The 17436-nt window shown below is 38.6% G+C and overlaps 1 protein-coding gene across 1 annotated transcript in view; it reads left to right on the top strand.

The window, feature by feature from the left end:
* CORIN (corin, serine peptidase) overlaps positions 1-17436 on the top strand; it is a 170568-nt gene that overhangs the window by 13472 nt on the left and 139660 nt on the right. The window contains exon 2 of the mRNA XM_042470554.1: positions 13624-13768. Coding sequence (XP_042326488.1) covers positions 13624-13768 — 145 coding nt within the window. The remainder of the gene's footprint in view (positions 1-13623; positions 13769-17436) is intronic.

The raw sequence follows: 17436 nt of genomic DNA, 5'->3' as shown, positions 1-17436 counted from the left end.
ATCTATCTATCCTATCGATCTATCTATCTATCTATCTATGTCGTGCCATGCTTCCACTTAACAATGCCAATTGTGTGTGTGTGGTCAGTGCCTGGCTTCCATAACCAATAGCGATCTATCTAATCTATCTATCTATCTAAGCAGCTATCTATCGCTGTGCCTGGCGTCCACTATACTAATGACATGCGTGTGTGGCGTGAGTGGGTGTTGTGTCAGTGCCTGGCTTCCACTACCAATAGCATCTATCTATCTATCTAGCTATCTATCTATGTCTGTGCCTGGCTTCCACTATACCAATGGCAAGTGTGTGTGGGTGTCAGTGCCTGCTGCCACTACCAATAGCATCTATATATCGAGCTAGCTATCATAGTCTATCGTATCTTATATATATCTATCTCTGTGCCTGGCTTCCAGATACCAATGGCATATGTGGTGTGTGTGTCATTGCCTGGGCTTCGCACTACCCTAGCATCTAGCTATCTATCTATTCTATCTATCTACTATCTATCAATCTATCCTTATCTATCTATCTATCCTGTGCCTGGCTTTCCATTAGACCAATGGCATATGTGTGTGTTGTCAGGGCCGGCTTCCACGACCAATAAGCACTATCTACTATCGATCTCTGTGCTGGCCTTCCAACTATACCAAGGACTTGTGTGCCGGTGCGCGTGTGTCATTGCTGGCTTCCAATAACCATAGCATCTATCTATCTATCTTATCTACCTACCTACCTTACCATACCTACCTACCGATCTATCTAAGCTGTGCCTGGCTTCCACTATAACGCAGGTGTGTGTGTGTGTGTGTGTGTGTGTGGTAGCGGTCTTCCCTGGGCATGGCTTCCACTATAATCAAAGGGAACCGTCTAATTAAAAATAATAATTGGTAAGCTGCTCTGATAAGCCTTTAGGGCGAAGGGCGTGGGATAAATACTCTAATAAATAATATATAAATATAAAGGTGTCTGGTGTCGTGCCACTCCACCAATGCATCTGAGAAGTAGAGTTTAGTCTAGGAAAGCTCATGCTGCCAATTTCCTTTCTTCAGTGAGTCTCAAAGGTGCGCTACAAGATTTCCTCATACTCGCTCTTTAAGGAATTCTGGACTCCAGCTCCCAGAATCCCAGGCTGTTGGCCAACATGGCTGAGGCTCTGGGAGCTGAAGTCCAGAACATCTCTTACAGGGCACAAATATGGGAACCACTGCCACAGAAAGGTCAGTAGCTGTCTTTGGTGGTCCCTAAACACACACTGCAGATAAACCAGTTTTGAGACCACTTTAACTGCTCTGGCAGGGAATCCTGGGACTTGGATGTTGTTTAAAGTGTGTTTTATACAGATTTATCTTTTTAAAAATGTATTGTCTATCTGTTTAATAGCGTAAACTATTTTAACAGTTGTAACTGAATTTAATTCCTTTTTAATGCACCGCTTTTCTATTTTTTAATTGGTATTTTTTTAATATTGTGAATAAACCTCTGTGATTCCAGTTTTGGGAAAAGAGGGGATAAAAGAATATAACACAACAACAACATTGCAGTTTGTTTATGGCACAGATCTCACACTTTTTGCTTATAATTTCCAAGGGCATTATTTTGATTTGTGGTTTAATTTCTGCTTTTTTCAGTGGAATAACCAAAGTGGGAGGGTTTTATGTCCTTTGACTTATTTTTATGTGTTGTCGTTTTTTAAAGCTTGTAATAGTTTTGTCATGTTTTGTTTGTAAATAACATTCTTATTATTTTTCACATCGAGAAAGCTCAATTACCCCAAAACTACAGGGTCCCACATTCCACGATATGGAGCCAGGGCGATTGAAGCGGGTCTCAACTGGATTATTTCTGCAGTGTGTTTGTGGGGTTTGATTTTTTATTGATTTTAATTTATACCTGGGATGGGCTTTTCCTGCTCCAACAGCAGCTGCAAGGCGACATTCCACACGGAAGTCTCCTCACACTGGGAAAAGCTTCACCTGTTAGATTTTCTTCCTCTTACACGCAGTTAGACATCAAAGCCACCCTGGAAAATTCTGCTTTACCATTCCTATTAAAACAAAATCCACCCCCAATTTTGTTTTATAAAGGATTCTTTGTGAAACTGAAACAAATAAAAGTTAAAACAAACAACAACAGCAGAACAAAACCCAACAATTCTACACATACACCACACCAACTTTTACAAAAGCAACCTCTATATCCCAGTACAGTCCTCTCTGCTCCACAGATTTTTTTATCCACAGTCAAGCTCCAGGCTTGAAAATATATTCAAATATATAGAATTTCAAAAAGCAAATTTGATTTGTCCACTTTGTGTAGAGCATCGCATTTTACATGCTGCTGTATTTATGGGCTTGAACATCCCCGATTTGGTATCCATGGGGGTCTCTGAACCAAACCCCATGGATAGCATGGCTTGATCAAAGTTTTGAAAACCTAACCTGTATTTGTAGTTTAAAAGGAGCACAGAGTGTATTTCATCAGTACAATGATATTACCAGCCCTAATTTACAATGTCTTTCCCCAAAAGGCTGCATATAGACAGCAGGGGGGAACACATAAAACCCAAGTGCTCTCAAGCAAGAGTCGGATAGTTATACAGTGTAAAATAATAAAGTCCGACACACTTTAACTACTATGGCTGTGCGGCAGAGCCAGGAATCCATTATTCCAGAAATGAGAATAATATATGAAGTTATTTATATTCCACCTTTTTTCTTCCCATTGGAAAAAAACATATGTGAATGATTATAATTTGGAGGAACTAAGTAGACTACTTTCATCACCGCCAGGGACAGTAAATAGAAGAGATAATTATACACTGCAGCCAGGTAAATTATTCCTTTATCTTTTTTTAGATTGTTTTAGATTTTAAAAAGAATCCTTTTTTTTAGATTGTAGCCCTAGGCAGGGAACCGTTTCATTAAAAAGATTGTTGTACACGCTGTGTAATTTACGCGCTTGATAAATAAGTTATATAAGAATAATAAGAATAGCTGACCTAGAATGATTTCTTAAGGAGTAGCTCGTATAATGAGGCAACACACTCTGAGAGAAGACCTTATATCACTACACTACAAATCCAGAATTGCATAGGATGGAGCGACCACTACTTAAGTGTTGTCAAACGCCTTATTTCTGGAAACAGTGTAGATACTCTCCAGAGCTGGAAAGAACGCAAACAGGAACTACCATTTGGAAGACTATCCAGAAAGCACCAGAGTTTGTAGTACACTGTCCCTTAAACAAAACGCCAGTTTGGCAGGCGGGCAAGAAAGATAACTATGGTCAATTTACATGAAAGGCCGCAACACGAATCATCACACGTCCTTCTGCCATCCACTGCACCAGTATAGGAGCCAGATTATGAAGGCTTTTTCCATTTTGAACCAGACCAAAACTGGATGAGAATTAGGGGTTTTGAGGAATATACCATTCTCAAAACCAACTAGAACTGAGAGGCTTTCTTTTCGTGTCTCAAGGGGAGATTAGAAAGAAAGGCAGGCCTAGTAAATTGCCATGGATTCATAGGCTAAGGCTATAGGTCTTTCTCAGATGTGCACTGTTTTTGTAAAAGACGATCCTGCCATAAATAAGTATTTACTTAACTACATTTTGGATGTCCCAGGTTTTTAACTGTCCCCTTTCGTGTTATACAATAGATCATAACAAGTGGTGAGTCTCAGATGCTCAAGTACGTGTCTTTCTAGCTGCCTCCGTCTTTCAACCCTGGCCATAATTAACAGCATCTCTTTCATGGTAAATTTTATGATTTTTAGCACAAAGTAATAAAACAAATCGATCACAACAAGCTGATGACGGTCGAATGGATTCCTGCCAAAAAGTTTATTTAACCAAAAGAGCTCTACGGGGTGGCAAGCAAGGATGCATAGTGGCCACAAGTGCAATTGCAAGCTGTGATAATTGCCACAAGTAACACATGAGATAGGATCTTACCTGTGCTAAGCAGAACTCACAGAAAGTCCCTTCTTCCATCGGTGGCATTTAGATGGTGACCCAAACATTTCCTGTTTTTCACTCCCAAGAATACCAAGAGCAAAAACATCTGTGATGTATTGGAAGACGTGAATAGTTGGTCTCGTTGCCTGCCTCACGTCCGAGTAAGATCTTTCAGTCCTGCTTCCACTGTTGAGTTTAGAGGACAAATAGTTCTGATTTTTAGCCATTAATATCATAATCTGTTCCAGATTCCATCTCTGTTTATACCATTAATGTAATCATAACAATAAGACCTATAACTTGTTCGTATTTAAGTGGACCTCTCCCTCCGCCCAATATATATTAACTTTTTGCAAGCACATAAAGAATGAAAAAGCTCAAAATCACCCACTGCCTAACATCAGATCGTGCATGCAGTTGGACCAGATCTAACCGTAGTTAAGCAAGACATGAAGTTAGTTATACCAGCATCCTGTTGATCTACGAGTTTGCCAACGGTATGACTACTTCTACTTGCTGCTTTCTTCTATTTATTTTTTATATGCCACCCATCTCAGCAAAGACTGGTGGCTTACAAAGTAAAAACAATATAATTAAAAACATGACAAAAATAATACATTAAAAAACATAATTAAATTACTACAATGAATAAAACAAATACATGTTAAAATATCAAACACTCTAAACAAGATAAAAAAATTGTTAGATATGGATCCAGCCGCATTATCAATTGTCTACACCTTTGCTTGGCTAATGCAATTGTGTTTAGATGTTAGAAAGTTTGCCCTCCTGTTACTATAAGAAGCACTGAAAATAGAGGTTACATGTAAAAATAACAACCAATGATTATTAGCTGCTTCGGGTATCATCACTTAGACGTTGTTTTGATTGTATGGAAGTGACGTAAAATGAATGTTAAACAATTCTTGCTCTGTATTGCAATAAGATCAGGTTAATAATAGTCTGCCAGAAGCTCATAAGCTACAGTGTCCTGGAATTCATGAGCACTGAAGCCACGCGGTTAAAGCAATTGTCAAAATGGTCATTTCCTGCATGTGTTTGGGTCGTCAGTTTAATGAAAGCATTAGACACAGCAGTTCTCTATAATGGTAAATATTTTGAACTGGCATAAAGAGGATAAGGCTTCTCTCTCTCTCATCTGTTGTTTTTCGGTTAAAAAAAGAAAAGGAATTTTCTTGAGTGAATCAACCAAAGTTTCTTTCAAGTACTGATTGATTCCAGTTTGTATGGGCAGTAGAACTCAACGTTGAAGTATGGTTAGGATGAATCCATGTAATGGGATGTCCCCTTCAGATGTTTGGCTGGATTCTACGCAAAAGGGAACTGCACACCAAGAATAGCTTTGCCTTCCTGAATCACTGCTGTGTATTCCCTTGTTGGCATGATCCATCATCATATTTGTCACAGGAATGCCAATTCTCAGAGTGAAAAACATATGTGAATGGGTTCTAATTTAAGAACTGAAGAAACTACTTGCACCCTCCAGAGAACAGTAAATAAGGAAGGGCTGACTACGCTGCACCAGTGGAAATATTTCTTTATCTTAGCCCAGATTGATTTCTGTACGGGAGGTTGCGTTTATCACATGAGAGTCTTTAAAGATTGCCAGAATGCCTTACAAACTAAAAACCCTAGTCCATAATATGTGTGAACTATAGCTGATTATAATCATTCACAATTTAAGAATAGTTAAATTTGGGATCATGTTTTTCACACCTTTTTTGTAGCGTGACTCTGTGAATGGATCTCACACAGCGTGTTCCAGTTTGTTTGGTTCACGTATCTGAATCACAAGATGTCCCCAATAACTAAGCCAAAAGACGTAAGCTGAGACAGCATATTCTTTGTTAATTAATCTTGTGTATTTCCTTCCTCCTCTTTCTCTGCTGTTTCCTCTTATATGGAATTTAATATTTTGTTTAGAGAATGGCCTGGATGGTCTAAATAATCAACCATAATCATAAGAACGGATCTATATTTAGATATATATCTTCATTTGAGTTTATAATATTAATATGTTGAGCCATGTTGAAGTGATATATGCATAACACATAATGGCATAACTCACGAACCTTAATGATAAGGGAGGTGTTACAATTCAAAAACAAACTTTCAGAATATATGATAATAAACAACAACAACAACAACAACAACAAGAAAGGATTTAATTTATATGGGCAGGCCGCCCAAGCACTGGGAATCCGGGGATGCAGTGTTTCTTAATACAAGTGTTACTGTATAAGCCTCAAGACTGGCAACTGTTGACACGAGGTACAGCTAAGACTTACGGCCATTTTCACCTTCAAAGGCACATGTGACAAGTATTTTTATAGATCATGGAACCGAAGGGAAGCCAATGGATTCTAATGTTTTTGAACCAAAGACAAGATCACGTCTCTCGCTAAAATTAAATCCATATTTGTGCAACTGTGGATAGGGTATACTGTATACAGTTATGTAAATGGAGATGAATCTATGCTGCTGTTCCTCTGTTCTCAAACGCCAGGTTCCTCCCATTTTTTTTAATTTCCTAGCCAGGAAATTAAAAAAAAAAGTCCTACATTTTCAAACCTGGTCCTACATTTGTCCTGGTTCGGAGGTCCTCCATTATGGCAACCCTATACATATCAGGACATCTTGTTGCAGAATTGCAGTGACAGCTATATTATTAGGAGATGGAAATCCATGTTGGAATCCCTCTGTAACTATGAAGCTTGTTGGGTGGTCTGTTGCAAACTAACTTACTGCATCTCTGGTTTTGAATGTTTACTGTACATTTTAAAGTACAAACAATACATAATTGGAACAAGCTGTTGACTAGACAACCAGAATGTATGGCACACCTACATTATATAAAAGTAATTTATTCAAATAGCTGGTATGGAGTAAACAAAAGCTGAGAAAAAAACTATCATACCAAAGACCGGAAAGGGACTGTGGAGCATTTGATTAAAATGCCACCTTACATACCCTGGAGAAAGAATGGAATACAATGTCACTTTTAAATATGGAAAGTAATATAGGAATTCATTAAATTAATAATAAATATAATATGAAAACCATGCTTTCAGAAGACAGTTTTGCAAATGCAGAAGGAGTTCAGATCTTTATATGCGGTATGGCACTCCAGCATCTTTCAAAGATCAGTCCATCTCCAGAACACACATTTCACATTGGATGGTTGCTGGAGACTATCACCACAACATATGAAATATATCACGCGTACATATGAAATATAAGCATGCCCAAGAACACACACACAAATTTTATGTGGCTACATAGTGTAGAGGACAGTCAATGATAGTACAAGCTCTCTTCTGATATGACACCAAAAGATATGTCCCAGTAGTTGTCTCCTGGTGACATGGTAAGCCAGGACACTGTAACAACCTTACTTTACTGGTTTCACGCAGTATTTTGCTAAACGAATGTGAACTAAAGGCCAAACAAAACTTTGTTCCCAGGGCTGCCAGTTGCAAAACACTGATTCCATCCTGACGGTTTATAAAAGATTAACTGGCTACATATTTGTTCATATTTTATTATATGAAAATATTTGAAATGAAGAGAATTAAGAACAACAGATGTAAAGATAACAATAGCACAATGTGGAAAATAGCATGTCATGTACAGCTTTCTATTTTCAGCCGTACAAAGAAATGTTTCTTATATATTTAGAAGTATGGTATTAGTTACATTCTAATAACAAACATAATGTGTTAATTATAAACGAGGAGTCGCTTATTGGAATTAAAATGTATGAAACAGGAATTTTTATGTCTCAACTTGCAGTTTATTGATTGACAGTTATTTTATATTGCGTGTGAAGACTACAGTAATTCATTTCCATTAAAAAAAATCAGTGCCTTTGCTTGTGTTAGATTAAGTGGTAAGGTTTTCTCCTATGAAATATGCTTATCTCTTATTTCTGTGGAATGGGAAAAAGAATGGATTCAATTACTAACCTGGGTATTATACCCAGTTTATATTTTATGGTTTCAGGTTAAACATGCAACAATGTACATATAACTTGAGAAATAATGGATGGTAATGCACACATTTTCACCTGTGTTGTAATACAGGTAGAAAGGTGTGCCTTAAGAGACAAACAATATTTGTACTGGATGTGGACTATATGTCCAAAAATACATTTACTTAAATTAATATCTGTAAAACACACGTTTCTGCATGGCTGAAGTAGTAAGGTCTTCTGACCATTGAACAATGGAGAGTGAATATTTTTCATACCATGTAATATGAGTCCTTTAGCTGCAGTGCAAAGACAGCCCTGCTGCTGAAAAATAAAGATAACAAAAGTAATGACCAGGGAGGACCTACATAACTTTGAATTAGACAATGAGGAAATTGAAATAGTCAAAGATTTCTTGTACCTGGGGTCAAACATTGCCCAGGATGGAGACTGCAGTCAAGAGATAAGAAGAAGACTAGGAATGGGAAGGGCAGCCATGAATGAGCTAGAGAAGATGCTAAAGAGTAAAGATATACGTACAACTGAGCAACAAAGTTAGAATCATCCAAGCCAGTATTCCCAGTCACTATGTATGGATGTAAGAGCTGGACTGTGAAAAAAGCAGAAAAAAAGAAAATCAACTCATTTGAGATGTGATGTTGGAGCAGAGGGCTGAGGATACTGTGGACAGCCAGAAAGACAAACAAATGGGTCCTTGAGCAAATCAGGCCAGAAATACCCCTGAAAGCCTAGATGATTAAATCAAGGCTCTCATACTTTGGCCATATAATGAGAAGGCATGATGACTCAGTAGAAAAGACAATAATGCTGGGAAAGGTTGAGGGTAGAAGAAGGAGAGATAGATTGCACATCAGACAGCTAGTCTCAATTAGGGAGGACACAGGTATAAGGCTCCAGGAAATGAGAAGAGCAGTGGAGGAAAGGGAAACTTGGAGATGTCTCATTCACAGAGTTGCCCTGAGTTTAAGTTTACTCAAGGGCAGCTAACAACAACAAAGCTGCAGTAAGAGCTTGTAGAATCTAACCACATTGACTATCAGTTAAGTTCTAAGTTGTAGGAATATAATTTAAAAGCAATTAACAAGGTTGTCAAGTCGTGTCCGGCCATAGGGGGCAGTGCTCAAAAAGCCAGCATTGTCAGAGACTACTCTGTGATCATGTGGCCAGCATGACTGCACAGAACGCTGTTTACCTTCCCACTGGAGTGGTACCTATTTATCTACTTGCATTTGCATGCTTTCAAACTATTAGGTTGGCAGAAACTGGGATTAATGATGGGAGCTCACCCCATTATGTGGCACTTGGACCTCAAACTGCCAACCTGCCAATCTTGCAACCAACAGGGTCAGTGTCTTAACCACTTGAGCCACTGCATTAACAGCAATTACAAATCTACAATATATAGCTATACATATCAAGGAGAATTACTTCCGGGTAGATCTGTATCATATGTCGTTATGAAGCATTATTTATAGTACATTACCAACATTTAGCTGAAGTGGCAAGTTCTTTTTAGAAAGTAGAACAGATCAAGCCAGAACTTCTCCCTGGAAGCCAAGATGACTAAAATGAAGTTGTCATACTTCAGCCACACAATGAGAATGCAAGGGCTCATTAGAAAAGATAATGATGCTGAGGGAGGTGGAGGGAAGTAGAATGAGAGGAAAACCACATGCCAGATGGATAGACTCACTCAGGAAGGTCATAGGCCTGAGCGTACAGGACCTGAGCAGGGAACTAGAGGATAGGGGGCCTTGCACATTAGTAGTAAAAAAGGAAAGAAAAACAGCAAAAAAAGGAAATATAGAAACAGAATTTGTTAGAAGTCCTGAAGACGTTGACCTGCATCCACCTTTTAAGAGCTTGCTCGCCTTTGCTCCCGTGATAGATATGGGATATAACTGTGGATCTTTTCGCATTCATCTGTCATTGGGGAGTATGCTGCCCATTTGCAACCTGGGCTTCTGCCATATCTTTTCAAGAATGGGAAAAGATTCTTGAAAAGATACGGGAGAAGCCTGGAGAACCTGGGTTGCAAACAGGCTATGTACTCCCTGGCGACGGGTGAATGCAATAAGATCCATTCCTTAAAGTTACATCCCACAGCTATCGCTGGAGCAAAGCCAATGTGATAAACTCCTTAGTTTTGCATTATGTTTCATCAAGCAACAGAAACACAAAGGAACGTCTGTCTAAGGTTGGTTTGTATTTATATTTTTAGCATGACTTCTTTAGACTTTTTTCCAAACTAAATGTTGCATGCCATCTTCAAGAATTAATTCATGTTTATCGTAAATATTTCAGTTTATAAAAGAATATCAAAGAATAACAACAATTTGGTTTTCATGGTTCCTACCATGAAACATTCAACAACATTTGAAGTTGTAGGGAATAACGGAGTTTACTAAGCCCTAGACTTTTCAATAAAATAACAGTGTTTTGTCTGTGAATGAGCGCTTCCAATTTTCCAGTCTCTTAAAAATGGCTCATCATTCATTTATTAGTTCAATTATGACAGGCAAACTGAAGCAATTAAGTTGCCTGAAAAATTAATAATTCGTGTCCTTTTATTGGTTTATAATGTATGAATCTGTCCATATGAATTTTCTTATTGTACTATTCAAGATTAATTTTAGCGATAGTCTTTTTTTTGCTTAATTTGATATGTTTAATTCTAGTTTTAGAAGATTAATTTGGCTCTAGACAAAATGAAGAAACTGAGTTCTGAATAGTATCAAACATTGTTTCCTCCCTTATTGCATAAATGAAGTTATTTCTTCTGAAGTTAGTTCATCGACATTGCAGCCCACCCTGGATTATTTTTGAAGTGGCTTTGCTCATCTTGGAAGATGCTGATTTGTTTTGTTCAGTGTCAATAGTGGGACTGAGAGCTATGCAACGCCTCAGTGGGGTGTATCCATTACATCCATGTGGTGGTCTGCATTTCCCTAGATTATGCTAAAGCCACATGGTGTGCAACTGGTAACAATTTTTGACACAATCTACTGGTGGATCCTCTACAGTTAGGAAACAAAAGAATATATAAGCACCCTTGTAAAACATGGAAATGTACCATTCCTATCCAGAATCTCAAAATATCTCAAAGTCCAGCAGGCCCCCCCCCCCCACTTTAAAATGCCAGCAATTCAGCAATTCATCAATGAACCTTCCAGTAATTAAGGCTGTGTCCACCTCCTCCTCCATTTCATCTGTCATGTCGATTTGTAGGTTTTTGTGTGTGGAGAATACCAAGTTTTTTTCAAAATCCATATCCCATACCAGGGGGCAAACCATCAGCAGCATGTCAAAGCAGCTTACCTGATAGGAACTTCTCCAGAATTTCTTGCAACTCTCCTGTGTTTGATAATAGTGAAAGGACCCCAGGAAAAGTTTCTCAGACTTGAAAATTCACATGAGTTTTAGGCATTTGTGTTGTATGTGGGCATTGGCATGATTTGTTCCACCTCTTGATTCAAATCCAGGTGATAGAACACACACAAAAAGATATGGGAAAACAATGTGTTTTTTTAAAACAAAGTTTGCAATAAAACTGTTTTAGGCTGTATTCACACTGGAGAAATAATCCAGTTTAAGTGCCTTGGCTCAATGCTGTGGAATTCTGGGAATTGTAGTTTGTTGTGGCCATGGCACTTAAACCGGATTATTTCTCCAGTGTTAATACAGCCTTAGTTTTACTCCAAGAAATAACTCTTGGACTATAAAAATATCTGAAACTGCCTCTGGATGAAATGACTGTTGTATGTGATGCAATGCTAAGAGCAGGATTCAGCAGCATTTTTGTACAGAGTACTAAATCCATCTGATCTTGGAAGCTAAGCAGGGTCATTCAACTATTAGTTGAATGGGAGACTGCCAAAAGATACCAGGTGCTATAGGGAGGAACTAGCAAAACCACCTCTCAGTATCCCTTGCCTAAGAAAACCCTATGATATTCATGGAGTTGCCAGAAGTTGACAGGTGACTCGGAGGCTCATACACAGACAGCTGCAGGATGACTAAAGGGCTTACCCACATCCTAGATATGGCTTTTGCAGGGAATCTGTCTGAAACTTAGGGGCTGTGCACACTGGCCATAAAGGCAAGCCTGGGGGCAGAGTTGAGGGGTGGTGTCCACATGACGCACACCCTGACTTTGCCTCAGGGTGGCGTGAAGCTGCGCACTGCTCCGCATCATGGTGTTCCTCTGGTGTTGCATCCACATGATGCAGTGGCAAAGGAGTGCCTTAAAGCTGCAGTGCTGCTGCTCCTTTTTGCACCCTGAAAAGGCCAGATCAGGGCTGCAGCATGTGGTTGCTGCAGCCCCGATCTGGCACAGCTGAAGGCTTTGTGTTGCTCTTGTTATTGTGTGCCTTCAACTCATTTCTGACTTATGGCAACTCTAAGGTGATCCTATCACAGGGTTCTCTTGGCAAGTTTCTTCATAGAGCGTTTGCCACTGCCATCTTGTGAGGCTGACAGAATTTGACTGGTTCAGTGGTCATTCAGTGGGTTTCATAGCTGAGCAGAGATTTGAACCCTGTTCTTCAGTCATAATCCAACACTCAAATCACTACACCATGTTGGCTCTCAGTGACCCTACCATATTTAGTTATGTTTTTGTTGTTGGACTTTAATGCTCTGAGTTGTCTGGATTTAAAGGAGTGCAAGAGGTAGTAGAGTCATTCAACCTGCCAGTAGGGATTGGATAGAGTAAAGGGGGAGGCACTGATTTTGGTTGGCATGTGGCTGGAACATGGCAAAATTAAATTGGATGAACTAAGTGGATTACTGTACACCCCTATTGCTGGGTTGTGTTACAAGACAGTCAGATGATATGGAACTTGATCTCTCAAAGGAAACCTCTATTTGTTTGGGATGGACTCCTTTCTTTCTTTCTTTCTTTCTTTCTTTCTTTCTTTCTTTCTTTCTTGTTTGAGTAGATTTTATCTTTTTATCCTAATCACTGCCCTCATCTAGTGACTAGAGGTCAGTGTAATAGAAGCCTACTTTTATGTACAATGATTTACTTGGCTAAGAAGTTGAGTAATTGCTCACTGATGAGTTGCATTCAGGAGAGACACACAGTCTGGGATTAATAACTTTACTATTGAAATGATTTTATAAAAGATTTTGTGTTTATCCTAGAGCTGTAGAAAACACCCCAAGAACAAATATAGGTTTTTTAAATATAAAAGGAACACAATAGATGCATTAAACACTTCTATTTTTTTTTTAAAAATAAACATTTTAGGCCAGCTGTTCTAGTTTTTTTAAAAATTAAAAACAATATATAGCTTGTTTTATGGTTACCTAAAATATTTTTCCTCTGTTAAAATGAAGCAGACTCAAAGCAATTCCAATGTGTATTTCCTTGTCTCATTTTAACCATACAATATCATTTCCGTACATTAATTTTATAAATAATATTTATTTTAATTTATTGTAGCCATTTATAAATTGCACTTTCATCTAGAAAATGAATTCTGGGGCACTAAACAAACAAATCTGAATTGCCCATATAATATTAAAATAACAACAATAATAACATTGTTTAACAAAGCATATTTGGATTTAGTCTCATTCTTATGTTATATCGTAGACATAGTTATTACTTTATGTCAGGAATTTTAATCTATGCATTTTTATGTTTCAGGTCCCTGCAACAGATGAAGACAATATGGAGGATGGCTGTTCTCAGAAACTGGCATCTGCCAAATATTTTCGACTTCTGATGCTAATATTGATTCCATGCATCTGTGCTCTTATACTTTTGCTGGTGATCCTTTTAACATTTGTTGGTAAGTATTATAGAGTGTGCATGACAAAGAGTGCATTGATAATGCAGACAGCACAGTTAAGAGTTCCTTTTTGCAAATGGGAGAAAACTTTCATGAACAATTAATTTTTATCTTAATAGCAAAGGGTAATGTCATCGACTTAAGGGCTCTATGTGAAATCATAATCTTTCTAACCCCATGGATAGCTTTACAGTATATAATTGTATAATATCTGATCTTCACATTCAGGAGAATTATGTGTTAAAGAACTATTGGAATGCAGTGAATTACATGTACTGCAGTGGTTCCCAACCTTCCTAATGCCGCGACCCTTTGATACAGTTCCTCATGTTGTGATGACCCAAACCCATGAAATTATTTTCATTGCTATTTCATAATTGTAATTAAATAGGTGTTTTCCAGTGGTCTTACGTGACCCCCATGAAAGGGTCATTTGACCCCCGAAGGGGTCCTGACCCACAGGTTGGGAACCACTGCTGTACTGGGATGATTCAGACAGATTTAGTATTCATCTGAAATAAACCAAGGGACTTTAGAGTATGTCTTACCTTCAAAAATTTTAGGAACAGTTGGGATATCTGAATGATCGCAACAGGCATATTCTGCTGATAGCAGAAGTGGAGTTATTCAAACAGCATGTTCATCTGTGTCTTGTCTTTGCAAGTGGTTGTGTGTCCTATACTTTGTATTGTGAATGCACACTGAGGTTGTGCATCCTATACTTTCCAATGTGACTGTGCATCCTATACTTTGCATTTTGGCTCTCTGCATTGTGTAATGGCACCTAGTCCTTGGCATACATTATGAAATGTTGCTATTCTGCATAGGAGGTGTGCAACACTGCTGGGGCATATGTCTGCAAAAGGTTTTTATGATAGGCTAAGCTAAGGGGATGTTGATTTAAGCCGGGTCACTGTCTTCAAAAATGGGTACATTTCCTTAAGCCGTGCATATAAAGAACACCCCCCCAAGGTGTTATTCATTAATTGTGACATCCTAGCCCATGCAGCCATTGGTTTTTTTTAACAGTTTATCTATTTAGGGGCACTATCAAGAAGTATACACACAAATTGTCTATGAAACTTTTGCAGGAGGAGATGTGGAAGAAATCCTAATAAATTTATAGTTCTCCCTTAAAAAGTGCCAAGTACAAAAAAAGTGCTTAAAAAGTGCCAAGTACAAAACCCCTGAATATTCTCTTTTGCTATTTTGCAAATTTCTTCTTCAAAGGCATGTCTATGGATCACATTTTCATTAAAACAAAACAAACAAACAAACAAAAAAACCCAGACCTCCTCCAACTACAGAGTAGTAGACAAGTCTTTTTTTAAAAAAACTCTTATATGGTAAAGATTGCTCTTGCACAAGAAACCCTGCACATATTTAAAATTTAATAGGTTTCATCCCCTTAGAATTGGCCTTTAAATTTTATCCAATCATGTTGTTGTTAACTGCCCTCGAGTCGTCTCCAATTCATGGTGACCCCATGGATGAAACATCTCCAAGACTCCCTGTCCTCTACTGCTCTGCTTAGGTCCTGTAATTTTAGGCCTGTGACCTTCTTGATTGAGTCTATTCATGTGGCATGCGGTCTTCCTCTCTTTTTACTATCTTTCTTAGTATTAGTGTTTTTTCTAATGAGTCTTGCCTTTGAATGATGTGGCCAAAGTATGACAGCCTCAGTTTGATCATCTTGGCTTCCAGGGAGATTTCTGACTTGACCTGCTCAAGGACCCATTTGTTTGTCTTTTTTGGCTGCCCATGCTATCCTCAGCACTCTTCTTCAGCACCACAGCTCAGATCAGTTGATTTTCCTCTTATCTGCTTTATTCACTGTCCATCTCTCACATCTGTTCATGGTGATGGGGAACACAATGGCTTGGATTATTCTGACTTTAGTGTTCAGTTGTATATCTTTACTCCAAGAAATATTTATGGTTGTTCTTTGCTTTTTATGTTGACTCTGCCTTATAGTGATCTTATCATAGGGGTTTATCAGCAAGATTTGTTCAGAGGGGGTTTGCCATTGCCTTCTCTGAAACTGAGGCAGTGTGACATACCCTAGGTCACCCACTGGGTTTCCACAGCTGGATGAGAATTTGAACTCTGGTCTCACAGTGTCCTGGTTCAACATTCAAATCACCATACTGTACCTTTTATTATCTATAACATGTTCAGATATGCATACTAAATATGATTTCTGCTATGAAATAACATGTTTACTTAGGACAATTACATAATATAAATTCTGACCACTTGAATAATAAACTTTTAATGAACTAACAATGCAGTTGCTTCCAGACTAGAAAAATCAGGGGGAAAAATCAGTTTTGTTCATTTGTTCCCAAAGCCTCCCCTATCTATCAGAGAAACATGGAAACATTGGGGTGGGTGGGGGTGGGGTGGGGTGGGTGGGCAACTCAAACCTTGAATAATGATTTTTTAAAATTTAATGTTAATTTCCCCTAAAATTAATTCCAAAATTTATGTAACAGGAAGAATGTGAGGCAGTGCACACTATCTGCTCACCGCAATTCCTGGTGTTTCTATTCTACTCAGTGTTTTTAATGGGAATTAATGCTTTGTACAGTGGACCTTTCCTATCTGTACGGATTTGGTCCTGGGACCCCCCTCCCACTACAAATAGAGAGAAAAATATGGACACTCAAGCAAGCCCCATATTATTCAATGTGTGGAGACATGCGTGCATCCACATCAGCATGTTCACTTTCTATTCATAGGAAATTGCCTCTCCCCGAACGATTCAGGGATACTGGAGGGGAGCTGACGATTCCCTGATGTTTAGGAAGTGGGTCAGGCTTACACACACACACACACACACACACACACACACCCACCCTAAACAATTTAGCAGTGTTTTACTAGCACTTAAGCGTTCTGTGCAGTCATACTGAACGCATGACCACGGACCCATCTTTGACAATGTTGGCGCCCTCAGCTTGGTAACAGAGATGAGCACTGCCCCCTACAGTTGTACATGACTAGACAAGCATGTCAAAGGAAAAAACCTTTACTTTTTATCTTAAGATATGGAAAAAACCCATCAGTTCAGCACTAACAGGTCTTCAAGAATTAGAGTCAGAAAAATTCAGAAATATTAAACTAGAGTCATAATTTTTCTCTACAACACAGATTTTAAAAAGCATGGCACTAAAATTCATAGGGATGTCTGACCAGCAGTATCTCTCTGCATGCAGCAACAATCCAATGCATTCACCAGCCACAGTTACAACAGCCTACCACTGATACTTACCCTCTCCATTGAATAGACAGACACAGGCCACAGTGCAATCAGGGTCCCTCATGCCCACTCACAATATGCTCAGCCAGTCCACATGAAGAATAGCTCTCCATTCAAAAGAATCACTCTGTGGCACTCTTCTCAACTTCCAGATGCAAAGAGGAAGAAGGAGGGGGTGGCCAGTATTTAAATCACCTTGGCACCATGATCTGTTTTACTAGCATCTTAGCCAAGTGCCCAGCAAATGTGCCTCCTCCACTGAATGGGGAGAAGCAAATTTAGCATCTACATAAAATGAAAGTTCATGTTTAACCAGTGCTACTACTTCCATATCACAATTCAACCCAACTTTTTTGAAATTACTGTGTTGACTAAAAATCGAGTGTTTAGATTTATATTTAACTAG

The sequence above is a fragment of the Sceloporus undulatus genome, chromosome 5 (assembly GCF_019175285.1).
Source record: "Sceloporus undulatus isolate JIND9_A2432 ecotype Alabama chromosome 5, SceUnd_v1.1, whole genome shotgun sequence".
Lineage (NCBI taxonomy): Eukaryota > Metazoa > Chordata > Lepidosauria > Squamata > Phrynosomatidae > Sceloporus > Sceloporus undulatus.
The sequence above is the reverse complement of the archived record's forward strand: the minus strand, read 5'-3'. Positions and strand labels throughout refer to the sequence as shown.